At 40.1% G+C, this 22556-nt stretch overlaps 1 protein-coding gene across 4 annotated transcripts in view; it reads right to left on the bottom strand.

Moving 5' to 3' along the window:
• Nucleotides 1–22410, bottom strand: part of ZNF565 (zinc finger protein 565) — a 30639-nt gene extending 8229 nt beyond the window's left edge. Inside the window, exons 1-7 of one of the 4 annotated variants that reach the window (XM_007096820.3) lie at nt 22322–22410; nt 12776–12933; nt 10429–10515; nt 8764–8832; nt 6626–6699; nt 2501–2627; nt 1711–1806 (exon numbers count right to left, since the gene is read on the bottom strand). In XM_007096820.3, coding sequence (XP_007096882.1) covers nt 1711–1806; nt 2501–2627; nt 6626–6634 — 232 coding nt within the window. In that variant the 5' untranslated portion in view covers nt 6635–6699; nt 8764–8832; nt 10429–10515; nt 12776–12933; nt 22322–22410. Of the gene's footprint in view, nt 1–1710; nt 1807–2500; nt 2628–6625; nt 6700–8763; nt 8833–10428; nt 10516–12775; nt 12934–20612; nt 20673–22321 lie in introns of all 4 variants that reach the window. The other 3 variants (XM_042969010.1, XM_042969009.1, XM_042969008.1) reach the window with 3 other exon arrangements.
• Nucleotides 22411–22556: the final 146 nt, after the last annotated feature.

Below are 22556 nucleotides of genomic sequence, written 5' to 3'. Positions count from 1 at the left end.
GTTCACGACCTTGCAGCTGGTGAGTTCGAGTCCTGCGTCGGGCTCTGTGCTGACACCTTAGAGCCTGGAGCCTGCTTCCAATTCTGTGTCTCCCTCTCTCACTACCCCTCCCCCACTCTCTTACTCTCTTTCAAAAATAAATAAACATTAAAAATTAAAAAAATAAATAAATATATGTAGAGAACATTTTCCAAAATTGGAACAACTTGACCTAGTGATGACATTGGAAGAGAAAAGTCAGTGGTAGGATTTCTTCTTTGGAAAATTCCTGCTAACACATTAATTCCATTCTCATTTAAAATATCCTACTGGCTGGTTCAGTCAGTATAGCATGGGAATCTTGATCTCAGGGTTGTGATTCCAGCCCTATGTTGAGGGTAGAGATTACTTAAAAATTAAATCTTTAAAATGAAACAAACAAATATATAAAATATCCTATGAGAAAGAAGGTAAAGACCTTTTTGTTTTGTTTTGTTTTGTTTTGAGGGAGAGTATGAACACAAGTGAGGAGGGGCAGAGAGACAGGGAGAGAGAAAAAATCTGTGCTGTCACAACAAAGCCTAATGTGGGGCTTGATCCCACAAACTGTGAGATCATGACCAGAATTGAGATCAAGAGTCAGACACTTAACCCACTGAACCACCCAGTCTCCCCAAAGACATTTTCATATGGTCAAAAACAGAATTTATGGAACAGACCTACACAAAAGGAAATTTTTAGGTGTTCTTTAGATAGAGAAAAAAATAATCCCAATGAAAATAAATAAATAACAACAACAACAGAGGAGTTGGGGGGGTAACTGGTAAGTATTCAAAGATACCAGTATTGCCCAGCAAGTGCCAATTAATAATACTTGATAACTTTTATTTAATGGTCATTACTGCCTGGCATTGTTCTGGGAATTTCACATTATTAACTCCTATAACAACCATAATAATTACACGAAGGGGGCTCTATTTTTATCTCATTTGCAAAGGAGAAAACTGAAGCACAGAGATTTTAAGCAATTTACCTAAACTCACAGATCCAGTAATTGGCAGAGCTAAGATTTGAACTCAATCTGATTCCCAAGTCAGTCCCTTAGCCATTACATGACCTTATCTCTCAAACATTTAGAGAATGAATTGCTGAATTGGGTAAAATGAGCTGTTTTAAGAAAATAAGTATTTTTAAAAATTTTTTAATGTTTCTTTTTGAAAGAAAGAGAATGAGAGTGGGGGAGGGGCAGAGAGGGAGACACAGAATCTGAAGCAGGTTCCAGGCTCTGAGCTGTCAGCACAGATCCCAACCCTGAGCTCAAAACCACAAACTGGGAGATCATGACCTGAGCTGAAGTTGGACGCTTAGCCTACTGAGCCACCCAGGCGCCCCGAAAGTATTTTTTAAGGGATGAAGATGCTTTCAGGAAAAAGAATCCAAAGTACAGGTAAAAGTGGAGCAAAAGGGGAAAAAGGGAGCATGTTCTTTTTGAAGTGGGAGGAAAATATGCAAGAAGAAAGGATAATGGGGGTAAGGGCAAGGTTCCCTTGGGAGCTGAGGCTGACACAATCTCTGCTCTTTGTGTCTTCATGTCTCAGGCTGTTCTACAGTTTTCAGTACACCTTGGAGGGGAGCCTCTCAGTAATGACTTAAGTTACTGCTGTCAGTTGACTCACCTACTGGCTATTATCATTCCCAATGACCTCCCCCACTAGATCACCCCTCACTCACCTGGACACCATGGTCCTGTCATATCATTTGCAATCATCCAGGGTTCTCTCCCTTGCTCCAGTAAGGAAATGAGGTCAGGCTTAGAAATGGAAAGTCCTGTTAATAGGAAAAGAAATGGAGCATAATTGTCCTGTTCCAAAATTCAAACACAGTCCCTTGGTCACCAAGGAAAGAGACAATTATGAAGGAAGGAATGAAGGAAGGTGTAAAGTTTGTCCAAAGGACAGGAAGACAGAGGTGCTAATGGAACTACCCCTTTGCACATCCATAAACCACAAAGAATTCCCTTGGAAACAGAGAGCAGAAATTTAGCCAGAAACCTATAGGTCTCCCTAGAAATTCACTGTGAAGAAACCAGAAATTCCAGAAGGCTAGTCCTGAGTTATTTAGAGTAGATAGCTATGGTGGTCATTCTCCATTTGCCCTCTCCTCCCCACTCAATCCATTCCTTGCTCTGTGCCCCACACAGCTTACCTGGAGGGACTGTACTATCCTGGCTCTGTGGTTTCTCCTTGGGTTTGGCATATGGAAGCATCAGCAGAAGGCCAGTGGGTAGGATGAGAGAGCTCAGGGTATTTATCCTTCTCCCTCTCTCCTCTCACCCAGGAGTTTTGGAGGCAGCTACAGTTGCTGCCAGGCAGGCCCTTCTCCATGACTCTAGCTCTCACCATTGTCCAGGGGCAGTTTCCTCTCTTTACCTTTTCCTGCCAGAGGTGATAACAACCTACCACTGTTACAGTCCCTGGAAGCTTCATTTCCTGTCTGGCCCTAGATTATATAACATCCTTACCTAGTGACACCAAGTTACTGAAGTTCTCCAGAGTCACATCCCTGTACAAGTTTCTCTGGGCAGGTTCCAGGCACTTCCATTCTTCCTGAGAAAACTCTATGGCCACATCCCTGAATGTTACCAACCCCTGAAATAATAAACCCATGCATTACTAGTAAATGAGAGGGCTTTTATTTTTTACATTTATTACAAAATTTTTCAAAAAATATACCAAAGTATACAGAGTAGTATGACCCCCATGAATCCATTGCTCTGCTTCAACAATTAGTAAGACTTTGCAAGACTTTTCAAATCTTGTTTTATTTCCTTTTTTTTTTTTAACCCCTCGTGTATTTTGAGGCAGATCTTACATACCAAATACCAAACATCATAGTATTTTATCCATAAATACTTTAGTACCTAGCAGATTAGCCCTTTTTTTAAAAAAAGTATAACAACCAGAATATCATTATTATGCTTAATAAAATTAACAATAACTTCCTAACAACCAGATCAAGTTTCAAATTGCCCCAATCTTCTCAAAAGTAATTTTTTACAGTTGGTTTGTTCAAATCAAGATTCAAATTAAATCCACACATTGCATTTAGTGAGTAGGTTTCCTTAAGTCTCTAGAATCTATAAGAGCCCCTCGAAACCCTTCAAATATTTTTATTGCTATTTATTTATTAATTAAAGAAACATTTGAATCAGTAGAATCTCCCACATTCTTGGCTGATTGCATCTTCATGGAACAGTTTAAAATGTTGCTTTACTTCCATACTTTCTGTGAAAAGGTAGTTAGATCTGGAGGCCTGATTCACATTGTTTTTTGGAGGGGCAGGAATATGTCAGAGGTGGTGCTGGGTACTTCCTATAGCTTCCATCAGGAGGCACATAATAACTGTACCATTTTTAATGAGGTTAAAATTGATGAGTAGGTTCAGGTATTGACAACCTGACTCATCCAGGAAAACGTCTGTAGGATAGAGAAGATATGGAGAAGGGCACTGTAGGAAGCAGGTGATCAAACAAGCAAGCAATGGAGGAGTGCCTATGCCATGAAGGTAGTATAATAAGCACATTTATTTGGCTAGAGGCCTACATTCATTTCAATATTCCTGTAACTGGAACTAAAACCTCTTTCATACAGTAGGACTCTTCTATAGTCTACAAGGGCCTGGGAACGAACAAAATCTAGCTAAGTGGGATCTTACAAATAAACAAAATAGCATATACAAAATACACAGCAAACAAAAGCCTTGTCAATAATAAAGGCTTTTAAAAATGAATCCTTTACCCTTTCTCCATGGAGAGAGAGAAAAAAAAAAAGATAGGATCCAAAATGTCTTATAAATTCTATCTTAAAATATAGGACTGGGATGCAGATTACTTAAAAAAAAAAAAAAAAAAAAGTAAAAATCCAAACCACAAAATTGGGAGAAAATATTTACAAATCTTATAACTGATAAGGATCCAGTATATATAAAGAAGTCTTACAATTCAACAATAAAAAAAAATTAAAAACTAAGCAAAGAATTTGATTTCTCCAAAGATATACAGATGGCCAATAAGCATATGAAAAGAGATGTTCAATACCACTAATCATTAGGGAAATGAAAATCAAAATAACAATAAGATGCCACTTCATGTCCTTTAGGATGGCTATTACCAAAAAAGACAAAATAACACATGTTGGTGAGGATGTGGAGAAATCAGAACACATTGCTGACAGGTATGTAAAATGCAGCAGCCACTTTGGAAAAGTTTTGGCAGTTTCTCAAAATGTTAAACATAGAATTATGTAGGTATAGAGAAATGAAAATGTTATGTCCACCCCAAAACCCTGGTATACACCAATGTTCACAGCAGCATTATTCATGATAGCCAAAAAGCAGAAATAACCCAAATGTCCATAAACTGATGAACTAAAGAAAAAAGTAAACTAAATAAACTAAAGAATAAAATTTGGTATAAAAATGAATGAAGTACTGATAAATGTTACAACATGGATGAAGCTTGAAAACATACTACATGAAAAAAGCCAGACACAAAAGAGCAAATACTGTAAGATTCTACTCATAGGAAATCTCCCGAATAGGCAAATCCATAGAGATTTGTAGAAAAGTAAATAGAATAGAAAAGAAAATTAAATTAGAAAAGTAGAAAAGTAAATTAGCAGTTGCCAGTGGATGAGGAGGAGTGGTTGAGAGGGACTAATGCAAATGGGATTTCTTTTGGGGGTAATAAAAATGTTCTAAAATGGATTGTGCTGATGGTTGTAGAACTCTATAAATACACTAAACAGCACAGAACTTTACACTTACATGGGTGAATTTCCTTGTACAAAATTATATATACAATAAATAAAACTGTTAGGGGCAGAGAAAGAGGGAGAGAGAGAGAATCCTAAGCAGACTCTGTGCTGACAGCAGGGCTCAAGCCAATGACCTGTGAGATCATGACCTGAGCTGATACCAAGAGTCGGATGTTTAACCGCCTGAGCCACCCAGGGACCCCTCAGAGAACTCTGTTAATGCTGGCTATATTTATCGATAATTACCAGGTTAGAAATTAAAAGTGAGAAATTTAAAAATATTAATTTATTAATTTATTTAAGTAACCAATAATAAACCTGTTACATGTTAACATAACATACAATTTATGAAAAAAATTTATTGTCAAAAAAACTTAATAGCTTTGTTTTACATTTTTGCAATCTCTTTAATGACTGGCTGAATAAAAGACACTTGGATTTTCACATCTACTTCTGCATTCAGTCTGTTGGGATAACATATATCATATAGCTTCTAAGAAACTCCATTGTACAGTAATTGGAGAGTATGAGTCAGAAAGGCAAATAACATGTTGGTATTATCTCTTGAGAGGGTGTCAGAGTCCTCCTGGACCATGCTTGGAGAACTGCTAATCTAGTGCTACACAATTTAACATGAATGATTTGAAAGCACATTGTGTTGAATGAAAAAAATCTGGTCAAAAATATAGAGTAAGATAACTTCACAAAAATTTGAAAACAGAACACTCAACAGTATATTGCTTAGTATGCATTCATATATGGTAAAACTATTATAAAAATCAAAGGACTGGGGGCGCCTGGGTGGCTCGGTCGGTTAACCGTCCGACTTCGGCTCAGGTCATGATCTCGCGGTCCGTGAGTTCGAGCCCCGCGTCGGACTCTGTGCTGACAGCTCAGAGCCTGGAGCCTGCTTCCGATTCTGTGTCTCCCTCTCTCTCTGACCCTCCCCCGTTCATGCTCTGTCTCTCTCTGTCTCAAAAATAAATAAACGTTAAAAAAAATTTTTTAAAAAAAAAGGACTGATAAACACAAAATCGAAGGCAAGCATAACCATTGGTAGGAACAGTAATGCAGTGTGGAAAGGAATATGATCTGGGAAGGGAATATGGGATGCTTAGATAGTACATTAGTCTAAGTAATGAGTACATCAATACTTTTTTATTACTTTTAAAGTTTATCTATTTTGAGAGAGAGAGAGAGTGCATTAGCAAGTGGGGGAGGGACAGAAAGAGGAGGAGAGAGAGAGGATCCCAAGCAGGCTCTGTGCTGACAGGGCTCGAACCCACAAGCTGGGAGATCACAACCTGAGCCAAAGATGGATGCTTAATCAACTGAGCTACCCAGGCACCCCAATACTTTATTATTTTTTATTATTTTTTACACCATATACATGTTATAGATATGTTTTTATATATATTCTTTGGTAGTATGAAATATCTATGATATTTATTTATTTTTACGATTTTTAAAGATGTAAAATTTAAAAATAAAGGAAACCACCTAGACTAATGGAAAAGATCAAAGTTATCTCATCTTTGGTCCCACTCAACCAGGGTTCTGATAAAGGGGGCTCTCACATTTCTTATAAGACAATATATTTCTGCTCCACTGTTGCTCTGGTAAGAGCCATGTGTCCGTATGTCTACACTGTTGGAGAAGAGAGAGCCACTAAGGGAAGTGGAACACCATCACCCATCCCTGGAATGGAGGAACTGGGAACAAGAATGGGGCTCAGTGAGATAGGGAAGTTTCAGGATAAAGAACACAAATCATGTTCACATGATTTGAAAGGAAGAGAGATTATTTCAAGGATAGAGGAAATTTCAGCTTACCTGTGCCATGGCTTTCAGAACTACCTGGGCTGCTCTGATTTCTTTAGATTCTTCTCTTGGACAAGTGCAGAGTCCTGAAAAAGCAGCGTAGGGGGAAAAAAGGGGAAATCTCTCATAAACTGAGCTTGCCTGAGCACTCCTAAATAGACGACCTTAACACAACTGTACTTCCAATGTCCTGCTCTGCTTCCCTTGTCCTCCCCCTTGTCCCACCACCCAACACTAATATCAAGAACTACAGAGTTAACAAAACCCAGCCCCTCTCTAAACTCCAGGGAAACTAAAAAATGGATTCAAAGAAGGTACGCTCCAGCACTCACATAGAATCCAACCACCTCAGCAGGAGGGATTCCAGCCTGAACATTCCCCCATCTTGCTGATGCTAATCTATACCCTACACGGGGACTAGTTGGCTCCCACCTGTTCCAAGCTGATCTTCCTCTACAGCTGCTGCAAAGAGTGTCAAGACTCAGAATTGCTTACTTTATCCTCTAAAGATGAGGACAGTACCCACAGGTTACAAACATAGCATACCTGTGCAGGCCAAACCTTGAGAAAAAGATATCCCTAAAACTAAGTCTTCCCACTTCTCTGAGCTCAACAGGCAAAACCTCTTGGGTACTTCTTTGGCTCTACTTCCTCCTTCTAAGTCTAGAAAGGAACACCACCTACACCAGAGGCCTCATCAAAGACTCCAGCCCTGCCTAGACTCACCAGACAGGAGCAAGAAAATCATAGTAAACAGGTATCTGACAAGCACACCTGCATATCCAGAGTATTGACCTGAATGGGAGCTCAATTTATAGAAGCCTCTTGGGCCAGCACTCCTAATCTTCCATCTAAGCCTTCCCTACTGCTTTCCTGCAGAATATCACCTCTAGTATTTGTTAAGGGTGGAGTTCTATGGAAAATGGCCTGTACCTCAAAGTAATGAGAACTCAGGTGTTTTTTTTTAAGTTTATTTATTTTGAGAGAGAGAGAGAGAGAGAGAGAGCATGCGTGCAAGCGAGCACGGGGGAGGGGCAGAGAGACAGGAAGAGAGAGAGAATCTTAAGCAGGTTCCAAGTTGTTAGTGCAGAGCTGGATATGGGGCTCGATCTCGCAAACTGTGACATCATGACCTGAACTGAGATCGAGTTGGACACTTAACCAACTGAATCTCCCAGGTACCCTGAGAACTCAGGGGTTTTAAGGAGGATAGCAATGCTGGTTCTAATCAGAGGTGCAAGAAGCTTCCCATGGTTTGTGGGTGGGGTGGGTGAGAAGGAAGACTAATTTTCTCAATGCAGTGGGGTCAAGGAAAATGTCCTCTACGTTGTAGAATGTGAATTGGGACTTCAAAATCAGAGAATTTTAATAGGCAGAAGAGGTACAGAAGAGTATTCTGATCTATGAATAAAAGTGACAAAAATAGTGGACCAAAAGTATATGGTGTATTTGGGGAGCAGAGAATAATTTGGAATGACTTGTGTAGTTTGGGGAAAGGTCTAGACTAGTGCTGTCCACCAAATCTTTCTGTGATGATGGAAATCTTCACATCTGTACCCTCAATAATTTGGCATTAGCCACATGCACTAAGTATGTAAAAAGTGTCTAGTAGGACTGAGGAACTGGATTTTTCTCTAAATTTTTAATTATATTTAAATTTAATTAGTTTTAGAATCTAGAGGAAGTTTATGCTGGAGATGACATCAGGGGTTGGAAAATGAAGGCGAATGAGTGAAATAAAATAACAATGAGGACAAAGACCAGGCATCTTCATCACTGTGACTGGCACCTGCCATGCTGTCTGGAGGAGAAGGGTCCAATGACTACTAACTGAATATATAAATGTTTGTTTTTCACCCATTAATGAATGGAAGACCACTGAAGAATTTAAAGAGGGAAATGATAGGGTCAATATGGCCAGAATATTTTATTGGAGAGGAGTAAAACTGGAGACAGAGAGATCAACTGAGAGGTGCTTATACTTTTGCAAGCAAACAAAGGACCTGATGAAGGATAATGGCAGTGAAGATAAAAAGGAAGGTATAATTTCAAGGTGTACAGAAGTAAAATCAACAAGCTCTGGCATCTGATTAGATATGGAGATGGAGAAAGAGGAGTCAAAAATTCTTTCAGATTTACTGAGCTCCTACCTCAATTGGCATGGTTCTAGGTGTGAGGAAGATAATAAATCCAGTCCCTGTCCCAGTGGATCTCACATTCTAATGGAAAGAGACAATAACAAATATTGATATACTGACGTTGATACTCCTATTTATGTCAGGTGGCCCAAATTCTATGTAAAAAAATTAAGAAGCGTTAGAGGATAGGGAGCTTTGGGGAAATGAAAGGTGGCCTGAGAAGGCTTTTCATTGAGAAGGTGATATGTAAGCACCGAGTGAGTGGAGTGATAAATGCAGGTATCTAAGAGTACAGGGAACAGTAACTGCAAAGGCCTCAAGGCAGGAGCAGACTTTCTTTGATTAATAAAGGGGATTAGGGTGGCTGGAATGGAGTGTGCAAGAGAAAGTCAGCAGCTCATTTGGGTGACAGAGGTGTCTGGAAGCTGATCACATGGGGCTTGTGGGCCACTGTAAGAACTTTGCTTTTTATTCTTGAATAAGACAGGAAGCCATTAAAGATTTAAGACAAGGAATGGCATACTCTGATTTACATTTAAAGGGATCATGCAAAGAAAGTGAAGGAAGAAGACAAGGGGAGGGAAGCAGGGGGACCAGTGAGAAGGTAGGTAACTGCAGTAATCCAGGCAAGGGGTGAGGGTGGCTTGCATTAGGGATGGTGGTGGTGGGGGGAGTGATGAGACCTGATCAGATTAGACATTCTCTGAAGGTAGAGCTGATGGGATTTGTTGATTTTAGGTATAAAAGGGGAAAAAAAAAAAAAAAAAAAGGAGGAAGAAGCCATAATGATGCTAAGGTATTTGGCTTGAGGAAATGGAAGTATGAAGTTGTCATTTTTTAACACAAAGAACCCTGAGAGGAGCAGGTCTGAATAAACCAATTATGAGTTCTGTTTCAGACTCTAATACTTGAGATTATTATAACATATCACAGACACAGTGGGCTCTAGCTGTGTAAACTTCCAACAAGGCAATGTGAACAGAAATTAAACTATGTGTGTCCTCTGATGAAGCAATTCCACAGCTGAGACTATCCAAAAGATGTGTGTGGGCTACGTGATGGAGACACTGCTGACACTGGAAACAACTTGGAAAAGAACTTAAAAAGGAGGATTGGTTAAATAAATAAGTTACAGTATATCCACACAGTGGGAACACTGTTGCCATAAAATGAACACATATATTTGTTGGTGTTAAGATGTTAAACAATGCTGGACAAAAAAGGTAGTTAATGAAGTAGTATGTGTAGTGTAATCCTATTTTTATAGGAAAAATATACATATGTTCTATATATGCATGTGTGTGTGCACAGAAGATGGACGGAAAGAATTTTCAATTACGTTCTTACATTTGTCTCTGTGTGTATAATTACAGGGGGAATCTTGGTTTTTTTCTATATTTTCAAGTTTTTCCTTAAGCATATGTATTATAATCGTAAATAATTTATACCTTCCTCTTTGTTCAGGGGGGTGAATTATAAAAGGAAATATGAATGGAATGATTCATGAGTGACAGTGAGGTGTTTTGGGGAACTTATATGCTGAAGGAGATTGATTTTCTCTATAGTTCTACAGCCTTTTAGGGGCTTGTTCTCAAACAATAACTTAAAGCTCCTGACTGCCCACAGAAGTGAGCTTTCATATGAAAGCCTTCCATTTTTGTTAGTCTGCTCACTCACCTGTGCACAGACCTCTTGTCAACCCTCAATCCAGGATATCCTCCTTGCTCCAAAGAGAAATCACATTTAATTTACAGAAGCAACTTCCTACACACACAAAAAGAAATGGGTCTTAGCCAGTGTGGCAGACATTAATTTAATTACTATTATTTCCCCATTATTCAGTTTTCCTCTCCTTCTGGGTACATAGATGACATGTTCCAGACTCTTGCAGTTAGGCAAGGCCAATAACTGGTTTTGGCCAATGGAATCTGAGCTGCGGTGATGTGTGTCACTTCAATCTGAGGCACTGACAGGACTGCATAATTCTCTAGTTTTTCTATTCCCTGATGTGTGGCCAGGGGGACCATGTGTTTCAGATAGTATAGCTATAGATTGGTGGAATCTACTTTGGTCTGGGACTCTGCCTACATGGATGCGTGTGGACATCCATGGGGACGCCTGAGTGGCTCAGTCAGTTAGGTGTCCAACTTTGGCTCAGGTCATGATCTCACAGTTCATAGGTTTGAGCCCCGCATTGGGCTCTGTGCTGACAGCCCAGATCCTGGAGCCTGCTTCAGATTCTGTGTTTCCCCCTCTCTCTGCCCCTCCCTCGCTTATGCTCTGTCTCTCTCTCAAAAGTAAATAAACGTTACAAAAAAAAAAAAAAAAAAAAGTCAGAGGAAACTTCAGAAATAACAGAGCAGAGCTGTTAATTTCCAACTCCATACACCTCAAAGGGATTTTTCACAAACATACAATGTGAAACACAAGGCCCCAAAGAGAGAGATTATGAGTTATAGGCTAAGTTGATCTTGACCTAGCAAAACCATGCTTCTCCAGATCCTACCATCAAATCTTTGTACAATTCTTCTGAGCAAAGTTTAGCCATCCATATACCACTTGGTGAAGCTTGAAGCTACATCCCTGGATTTTCTCTATCTAAATTGATAGACATTCTTATTCTTTAGAGGCCAGAGGTCCCACATCACACAGGGACTGGGAGAAGTTGCCAGGTCATGAGAATTAGACATATAGAGGTATCTCCACCTTAACATTAGTAATCTATTCCTAAAAAGCAATCATTCTGTGCAAGAACTCTAACCAGAGCCTTTTTCCCACTATTTAAAATGTGAAAAATATAATGCATCACATTTTAACACAAAGCACCCAAATAATTTCCTAAAACATAATTGAACACACAAAAAAATCTACATATAATAAAGTATTGTATTAGGGGCGCCTGGGTGGCTCAGTCGGTTAAGCGTCCAACTTCAGCTCAGGTCATGATCTTGGGGTCTGTGAGTTCGAGCCCCACATTAGTCTCTGTGCTGACAGCTCAGAGCCTGGAGCCTGCTTCAGATTCTGTGTCTCCCTGTCTCTCTGCCCTTCCCTGGCTCAACTCTGTCTCTCTCTCTCTCAAAAATAAATAAACATTAAAAAAATTAAAAAAAAATATTGTATTAGATTGTAATTTTCTTAAAACATTACTTCTTGATCACCAATTATTAACAACTAGTTGCTCTGAGCATCATGAACATCAGCATACCCCTTTTGTTAACACACCAATATATGTACCTGTCAAAATATTTGCATGATTGATGTTTTATTAATTGTATTTCTTTTTTTCTTTAATGTTTATTTTATTTTTGAGAGAGAGAGAGAGAGCATGAGTAGGGGAGGGATAGAGAGAGAGAGAGGGACAGAATCCCAAGCAGGCTCCAGGTTCTGAGCTGTTAGCACAGAGTCTGACACAGGGTTCTAACCCACGAACTGCAAGATTGTGACCTGAGCTGAAGTCAAACGTCCAACTGATCGAGCTGCCCAGGCACACCCTTATATGCTATATTTTAAATGATGTATTGAATTTTATTGATGTAAACATACATTTCCCCAGTATAAACATCAACCAAAAATCATGACAATGAGATGTATACATTTTCAGGCAATATTCAGTTTTCTGAGTAAGACAAGAGCAGGGAGTTTAACTAAATGAAAGATTTCTATGAAACAGTAATTCTAAGTACTCACAAATTTAGTAGTAATATAATAGCTAATATCAACATAAAAATGTTGCAGGTATGGTTAAATGGAAAAAAAAAGGTTACAAATGTGCTCATGTGCTCCTATCTGTAAAATACACAGATACATCAATACAGAAAATATAGACAGACAAATTACATGAAAAATGTCTAGGAAGTTTTGTCTTTAAAGATTACTTTGGTTATTTCGGGCTGTGATCTTCAATGTTCTTCATTTTACTAAAGTGTATGTTTTTTCAATAATTATGTATTAGTTTTTAAATTATTTTTAAGTTCTGTTAAATGTAAGCTATCCCTAAGTAGCAGATAAAAAAGAAAATACTTACCTTTTTTTTTAAGTAATCTTCCCTTGAACATAAAATAATAGCTTAGGATATTCTAAAAATAGTTGTATTTTCACAGAATCGCTTTTGTTTTTGCTTTGTCAGCTCCCAGTAGTTGCAAACTTCTTGATTTGGTAACTATATTCATGTATGCTGTAGTCCTGCGTGGAAAAGAATGAAAAGTCATTAGTATATTACATATATATATATATTATGTATAATGGTATATAACAGTGTGTAACAGTGCTTCCTTTCAGCTCTTCTTGCCAGATGAGTCTATTATGCTTCTGTACCTGCCCCACTGTTCTCTAAACAGCTACAAACTTAGCTTGCCCCATTGGTCATACTTTGGATTTCTGATGATTAGAATGATGAAAACTACAAGTCTTGGGGTGCCTGGGTGGCTCAGTTGGTGAAGTGTCTGACTTCGGCTCAGGTCATGATCTCATGGCTTGTGGGTTTGAGCCCTGCATTGGGCTCTGCACCGACAGAATGAAAAGCTTGCTTTGGATCCTCTCTCTCCCTTTCTCTCTGCCCCTCCCCTGCTCACTCATGCTTGTTCTCTCTCTCTCTCTCAAAATAAATATTTAAAAAAATATAAAATTTAAATAAAAAAACTGCACGTCTTGTATAGGACTCAAGAAAACTAATTTACCTCCACAGAGCTCTTACGAGATCAGTTTGACTTAGACATGGTTAATATGACAATGGTCAATAATATGGTCATGGTCATGGTCAATAAGACAATGACTGTTCTGGTCACACAAGTTATCTCCCTCTTATGAATTATCACAGCATTACTATCAGGATAAAATAGTGCTCTTTATCATCCTTTACTTTGAATATCTGTATACTACTTTTGTCTCACCTATTATGTTATTTGCACTTTAAAAGTAAATAAAGACTATAACTTTTATTTTTTCCCTTAAGTAATCTCCACACCCAACATGGTGCTCGAACTCACAGCCCTGAGATCAAGAGTCGAATGCTCCACCAACTAAGCTAGCCAGGCACACAGAGACTATGACTTAAAAAAAAAAAAAAAAATTTTTTTTTAAGTTTATTTATTTTGAGAGAGTGAGAGAGCGAGAGAGAGAGAGAGTGGTGTCTGGGAGAGGCAGAGAGAGAAGCCCAAGTAGGCTTCATGCTGTTGGTGAGGAGCCCAACACAGGATTGCAACTCTCAAACCATGAGAGTATGACCTGAGCCGAAATCAAGAGTCAGATGCTTAACCAACTGAGCCACCCAGGAGCCCCGAGACTATAACTTTTAAAAAGCAATTTGTCTCCCTGAGTTCTAGATTAGGATTTTGCACCTTTGAAAATTCTTAATAAATTTCTAATGTCCCAAAGGAATCCATTATAAAAATATGTGAGTGGTAGGGGCACCTGGGTGGCTCAGTTGGTTGAGCGTCCTACTTGCTCAGGTCATGATCTCGTGGTCCGTGAGTTTGAGCCCCGCATTGGGCTCTGTGCTGACAGCTCAGAGCCTGGGGCCTGCTTCAGAATCTGTGTCTCCCTCTCTCTGCCCCTCCCTCACTCATGCTCTGTCTCTCTCTCTGTGAAAAAGAAATAAACTTGAAAACTATGTGAGTGGCATGCACAAAAACACTTTTGGGAATAGCTCATAACTAAATTATAGAAATACAAATTCTCTTTAGTAGGCAAAAATGAAAAAATTAGGGTTATCTTGATAATGAAATACTAACGTTTATTTACTTTTGAGAGACAGAGCTCAAGCGGGGAGGGGGAGAGAGATGGAGACACAGAATCTGAAGCAGGCTCCAGGTTCTGAGCTGTCAGCACATGGCCCGACGTGGGGCTCAAACTCACAGACTGTGAGATCATGACCTGAGCCGAAGTTGGACACTTAACCGACTGAGCCACCCAGGTTCCCCCATGTAATGAAATACTACATAGTGACTATAAAATACAACATTACCATGTAATACATTATTAAATAATAAAGGCAGGTTACAGAATTTATACACAAGTGATACCCCTCTATAAAATCCCACAGAAAAATATTTGAAGTATATCCACCAAAATATTAAGAATATTTATTTCTGGATGAAGGAATTTTTAGCAAATTTCTATTTTTACATTCACCTTATATTTTTCACAAGAAAAATCATAAAAATATTGTTTCCATTTAAAAATAAATAACCAGGGGCACCTGGGTGGCTCAGCCACTTAAGCTTCAGACACTTGATTTCGGCTCAAGTCATGATCTCACAGTTTTGAGACTGAGCTCTGTGTGGGGCCCCTGCATTGAGCTCTGGCACTGGGTACAGAGCATGTTTAAGATTCTCCTTCACCCTCCGCCCTTCCCCACCGTCTCTCTCTCTCTCTCTCTCTTAAAAAAAAACAAAAAACAAAAAAACCCCACCAAACCAAACCAAAAATAAATAACCATAGTTGTAGATAGTATTTATTTTCCTGGTAGTAGAAAAAATTAGGAAATATTGAGACAACGTTTATGACATGAATGGGATCAAGAAAAGAAATTAGTGTGATTGAAACCAATAACAACTAAAAGTTCTTTAACAGTCCTTTAAATGTTGATTCATATTTCTTGATACATTGGTATAGCTTCATTATCAAAAATATTCTGTGAATGACCAATTTTCAAGAAAGTTCAAATTAAATAAAACAGCATATGTAAAGTAGAAAGAATGGTGCCAGACACACAGCGAGCTTCTCCATTCAATCACTAATTAGAAGATTTTTGGGTAGGATCTTTGCAAAACCTGAGCACTTTGTAATTTATCATTTTGTTTATGACATCCTTTTCATTGTTCTCATTAAAGCTTTGTAAGCACATTGTTTATTAGCTGGATGAATATAATAGATGATGGAACATTCCTCTTCTCTTTCCCTACTGTTGGGTGCAAATTTGAGACATCTCAAAGACTATTATCAGGTATTATTATCCTTGGTTTTAAATTTTCAGGGGTCATGAGTATCTTTGAAAATCTTCTGGAATATGGCACCTAGGTGGTTCAGTTGGTTGGGCGTCCAATTCTTGATTTCGGCTCAGGTCATGATCTCAGGGTTATGGGATTGAGCCCCTCATTGGGTTCCATGCTGAGTGTGGAGCCTGCCTAAGATTTCCCCCTCCCCACCAGAATTGGGTCGTCCACCCCCAATTCATGTGTTGAAGTCCTAACCCCTAATGTCACTGTATTCGAAGACAGGGCCATTGTGGAAGACACACCAGAGCTTGTTTTTTTCCTCTCTCTCTGTGAAGATACAGCAAGATGGTGGACAACTGTAAGCCAAAAAGAGAGCCCAACTAGAAACTATCTATGCTGACATCCTGATCTCAGAATTCCAGCTTCCATAACTGTGAACAGTCTCAGCTGATCAAGATAGATGTCAATATTGGGGCGCCTGGGTGGCTCAGTTGGTTAAGCGTCCGGCTTCAGCTCAGGTCATGATCTCGGGGTCTGTGAGTTCGAGCCCCGCGTTGGGCTCTGGGCTGATGGCTCAGAGCCTGGAGCCTGCTTCTGGTTCTGTGTCTCCCTCTCTCTCTGCCCCTCCCCCGTTCATGCTCTGTCTCTCTCTGTCTCAAAAATAAATAAACGTTAAAAAAAAAAAAACATTAAAAAAAAAAAGATATATGTCAATATTGCCTAACGTGATACACAGAGTCAATGGAATCCTTATCAAAACCCAATGATATTATTTTTTGCAGAAATAGAAAAATTCATCATAAAATACACACAGAATCTGAAGGAGCAGTCTTTTTTGGTTTTGTTTTTGAGAAAGAGTGGGCGCAAATGAACGAGAGGCAGAGAAAGAGGGAGAGAGAGAGAGAGAGAATCCCATGAGGGGCTGAGAGAGAATCCCATGCTGACAGCACAGAGCCTGAAGTGAGGCTCCTTTGAGCTTACCCAAAGTGGGGCTCCTCTGAGCCCACCTGAAGTGGGGCTTGAACTCACGAACTGTGAGATCATGACCTGATCCAAAGTTGGATACTTAATGGACTGAGCCACCTATATGCCCTTGAAGGTACAGTCTTGAAAAACAACAAAGTTGGAGGTCTCTCAATTCCTGATTTCAAAACTTATTACAAAGCTATGGTATTCAAAACAGTGTGGTACTGCCACGAAGTCAGATACCTAGACCAGTGACATAGAATGGAAACCCTCACATATATGGTCAAATAGTTTTCAACAAGAAGACCCAAGACCATTCAATGGGAAAAAGGACAGTCTTTTCAACAAATAGTACTGGGAAAACTGGATATCCGTATGCAAAAGAATGAAGTTGGATCCCTACCTAATACCATATACAAAAACTAACTCAAAATGTATAACAGTTCCAAACATAAGAACTAAAACTATAAAACTCTTTGTGAAGAAACATAAGGAAAAATTTTCACAATATTGGATTTAATTAATTAATTTAATGATTTATTGGGTATGACAAAGAAAGCACAGACAACAAAAGAAAAAATAGATATATTGTGGACTTTATCAAAATTAAAAAACTTCTGTGCATCAAAGGACACTATTAAGAGTAAAAAGGCAATCCATGGACTGGGAACAAATGTCTATAAGTCATGTATCTAAAAAGGGATTGATACTTACAATTGATACTTACTTACAAAACTCCTACAATGTAGCAAGGAAATACAATCTGATTACAATTAAATCTTTTTCCAAAGATATTCAAATGGCCGATAAACACATAAAAAGATCCCCAACATCATCAATTGTTAGGAAAAGGCACATCAAAACCACAGTGAGGGGGGCACCTGGGTGGCTCAGTTGGTTAAGCCTCAGAGTTCCACTCAGGTCATGATCTCACTGTGGAGTTTGAGTGCTGAGTCTGGCTGTGTGCTGACAGCTCCGAGCCTGGAGCTCACTTCTGATTCTCTGTCTCTCTCTCTCAAAAATAAATAAAAATTAAAAAACAAAAAACACTGCAATGATGGGTGGCTGGCTGGCCTAGTCACAGAGCACGGGACTCTTGATCTTAGGATTGTGAGTTTGAGCCCCACACTGGGTGTAGAGACAGTTAAAAAAAAAATAAGTGACTGTAAGCCAACTGAGTGACTGTGTAGATCTTTTGTCTAATTATGGCTTTTAGAACCATGGTAATGTTTCATGCACTCAAAAAATAATTACAATCAACCAGGATGTATGTATGTGTGTAAATCCAAAATAAAATACAAAAAGTAACAAATGGATTTATCTATGTTATGAATGAGTAACATCACCATGCAGAAAGGTGTAGGGAAAGGTGTCCTTTTACCATATACTGTAAGACTAAAAATAAAAAGAGGTATATGAGGTGTGGGAGTGTAGATTAGCAATTTTTTAAAAATGTTTTATATACTTTTGAGTGTGCACGAGAGAGAGAGAGAGAGAGAGAGAGAGAGAGCGCGCACACAAGCAGGCCAGGGGCAGAGAGAGAGGGGAACAGAGGATCCAAAGCAGACTCCATGCTGACAGGAGACAGCCTGACGTGGGGCTCAAACTCATGAACTGTGAAATCATGATCTGAGCTGAAATCAAGAGTAGGATGCTAAACCAACTAAGCCATCCAGGCACCCCTCTAAATATGATTTTCTAATAAAAGGAGCCAGTTTTCTCTGGGAAATGTGCATGTTCCAGAACTGGGGCTGGGACAGTGTAAGCAGAAAGAGTTAGGGGTCCCTGGGGAAAAAAGAGACAGACATAGCTTTTTTGCTATAAGAAAAGTCATTTCAGGCTCCTGGCCATCTTGTGAAAGAAAGAACAGCCACTATCAGGCCAGGAGATAACTTAATCATATCAGGGACAACAAATTGGCTGGTAAAACTAACAGTGCTGATTCAAAAGTGAAGAAAACTAACTTTATGTATACATTCTTGGGTTATATTTTCAGGATTTAAACCCTTTTGAGAACTCAGATACCAGACCAATTGATGATGCCGTCCTTTGCCAGCCCTCACGACTTTGACCTACACTCTTTGTTTTTAATGTTTGTTTATTTTTGAGACAGAGAGAGACATACAGACAGACAGAGTGGGAGCACAGGAGGGCCAGAGAGAGAGGGACACAGAATCCAAAGCAGGCTCTAGGCTCTGAGCTGTCAGCAGAGCCTAACGTAGGGCTCGAACTCACAAACTGGGATTCATGACCTGAGCCAATCAGATGTTCACCCGACCAAACCACCCAGGTGCCCCTGGACTCAGTCATTTTAAGATGACTTTTACCCCAATTCCATGCTATATTCCCCATTGTACAAGGCCCTTAAGATGTATGCACCCTTAGTGTAAAACTTCCCCTGGGGGACACTGCTTTGGGGAAGATCCCTGGTGTTCTCCCTTACTTAGCAGAAGTAAAACTCTTCCCTCTCCTATTTTTTGGCTGGTTGTGTGTTTTGGCTTGACACCCACCAAGAGGTAAACCCAGTTTCGGATAACAAAATAGCCTGCAACATCTTGTGGTACCAGAAAATATGGCAGTACTAAAAAAAACAATAAAGGGAACACACTGAAATGACACACTAAAAAGTCAACTTGAAGGAGCTCCCAGTGGCCAAATCTCGAGTTATTTAAGGAATAAAATAGTGATAGTAATGAAATGCAACCTACAGAATTAAAAAAAAATCCAATCTATACTTACATAAATAATTTAGTAAATAAATGAGTCAGGGAGAAGGAATATCTCCTTCTGACAGTAGTATTCTACTTGGCAAATGTAGAAGGAAGGATGGAAATTTGGGGGGCACCTGGGTGGCTCAGTCGGTTAAGCATCTGACTTTGGCTCAGGTTTGTGGGTTTGAGTACCACAACAGGCTCTGTGCTGACAGCTTAGAGCCTGTCTTGGATTCTGTGTCTCCCTCTCTCTGCCCCACTCCCGCTCATGCTCTCTCTCTCTCTCTCTCTCAAAAATAAACATTAAAAATTTTTTTCTTAATTTTTTTTTGGTGTTTATTTATTTTTGAGACAGAGACAGAGCACAAGCAGGGGAGGGGCAGAGAGAGAGGGAGACATAGAATCTGAAGCAGGCTCCAGGCTGAGCTGTCAGCACAGAGCCCGACGTGGGGCTTGAACTCACAAGCCCACAAGATCATGACGTGACCTGAAGCCAGATGCTTAACTGACTGAGCCACCCAGGCACCCCTAAAAAAATTTTTAAGTCACCATTTGGCAAATAGCCGGTAATGACATTTTCAGGGGAAAATTATCAATGAGTGTTAAGATTTGCAGGTGGAAGTAGGATGAGAAACAGGATATTTATATAGGCTTAAGGTATTTCTCAAGACACATATTAATTATAATGGGGAAAATGGCAACTTTGCAGTGGAGAAATCAGACAGAAACCACTTTAACCAAGTGATTAAAGTTACCACTAGTAATGAGGCAAATTGATCTCTTAGGTCTCCCAAGAGGATGTCTTGAGAACACATCACTTTTGGGGTATGCTTGTCCCAAAAGCATACCCTGAATTTAATTACAAGGAAGCATGTGACAACCTCAAATAGGGGAACATTCTACGTTGCATAATTTATAAAACAAATGGCCAATACCTTTTAAAAGTGTCAAGGTCAAGTGAGACAAAGACTGAGGAACTGTGCCAGAACAAAGAAGACTAAGAAGACTTATCAACTAGCTGCAACATATGATCCTGGATTGGATCCTTGTGCAGAAAAAGGACACTAAGGGACACTGATGAAATTTGAATAAAGTTTGTAGATGAGTTAGTAGTAATGTATCAATGTTAATCTCCTGGTTTTTATCATGTATTGTGATTATGTAAAATGGCAATGATGTAGAGAACAAAGGCAAAAGAAATGTAGATAAAATTAAATTTCCTTATAACTTGCAGCCCATTGACAAATACCTGAGGCGGGTGGGTATAACATTCCTCCAGGAAACTCCTGATCTTAATGTCAATGCCTTGCTGGAGAGAAAAACCACCTTAGTTTGACAATAGTCAGGTCTCCATGATCCTGTAAGTCTTAACATATGAAAATCCTTTCGGAAACTTCCTTTGTCTTTACCTTCCCCAACTCCACAGTGTATAATCCCAGTGCAGCTCTTTCTACCCATGGGTCCTATCTCTGTGCTATAATAAAGCCACCTTTTTGTACTTCATGTTTCAAGAATTCTTTCTCGACCATTCCCTCATGAACCCCCTTCAAATGGAGAAGTAGGTTAAGAGTATGTGGGAATTCTATTTTTGCAACAGTTTTAAGTCTAAAACTAATTCAAAATGAAAAGTTAAAAAAAATGTTTAATGAACATTAGGTGTGCAGGGAATAGGGGGTATATGAACCTTTCAGTTCATTTCGAGGGCTCCCAATAATTTACTCCAATGGCATATACTGGAGACCAGGTCACTTTGCGGGGGAGGGGAAGTTAGGCAAGAAGTTTCAGAACAAAAAAAGAATGTCGTGAAAAACAAGGGTCTCAGGGAAAGAAGAACACCTAATGCACCTTGAACTTCGCTTTTGGATGTTCAATAGCAATTTTTTCCTTTTCCTCTCAACATCTCTCTTGGAGAAGGCTTAGAAAAAAAAGGGGGGGATAATGAGTAAGCAGGACATTTTGACCTCCACACAAGAGACAGAAGTCGGGTAAGACTGGATAACATGTCCAATACCAATGTCACTGGGAGAGGCTGAGGCAATCACTGTCCAGGGCCACAATCTGTTCTAACTTCACAGGTTCTGCAAGGGTCAGAACGCTGGAGTTACAGGCACCTCCTGCCAGCACATTTGGTGCTACACAAATGGTGTCACACAAACACACATCCACTCTTGAAACATACAAGACACAACCACACAATCACAGACATCTCCATGCCCTTATACTCACCCACTAAAAAGACACACACAGTCACACAATCTATTAACCACCATGACACACAAAGTCACTCATATAGTCACAGCTAGCCCACACCATTACTCGCAAACGTCTCACACAATCACATACCCCCTTGGGGGATATGCATAATCACTGGCACTCCGGCCCAACCAACGTCATAATTGAACATTCACTCCGGAGACACAGTCACATTCACACAGGCAAACACACGTTACCCTCAAACACACAGCACCACACACTGCCACCGTTTCACAGACACACTCCATGGGACACAAGAGGGATACACACACGCGTTGTCACCACACAGTCACAGACACACAACTACACAAACTACCACACGTGGCTACAATATCATGCAACCAACACCATACGATCACCTTGGAGACATATAATCATAACCGCACAGACGCCTTCACCTGTCTCAGTCACAACCACACTCACATCCCCCCAAGAACAAGGCGTACAGTCACAAGCAGATATCACCCCCCACAGTCGCAAGGACCCCACACCCCAACACACAGTATCACACATGGCTACACAAACACCAGACTTACACCCTGGAGACAGGCGGCCACAGCCACACACTCACAGTCACCCACCCCTGGTCACGCAGCCCCAAAGACTCATTCTCAATCCGGCATTCTCAACCCGCTCCCGCCAGCGCGCACAGACCAGAGGCTCTGGACACGCCCCGTCCCCGCCCCGGACTCCCAGACCCCTCACCTTCTGCCTCCCCTTGGTCGCGTCCGGGTCCCTGCGGAGCTAACGATCTCGCCACGACGTCAAGGAAAGCGTAACGTCGGCCGCTTTGGACTCTGGGAAACGCAGTCCACAGCCAGACCAGACACATGCAAGATGGTGTCCTCATACCTCAGGGCCTGAGTTTGGCCCGTTTGATACTGCGCTCGCGGAGCTTCAAAGACGGACTCCCTCCTCCAAACCTCCCACCAGGCTTGAA

Source organism: Panthera tigris, chromosome E2 (assembly GCF_018350195.1).
Source record: "Panthera tigris isolate Pti1 chromosome E2, P.tigris_Pti1_mat1.1, whole genome shotgun sequence".
Lineage (NCBI taxonomy): Eukaryota > Metazoa > Chordata > Mammalia > Carnivora > Felidae > Panthera > Panthera tigris.
Note: the sequence above shows the minus strand (reverse complement) of the source record. Positions and strands in the feature narration are given on the sequence as shown.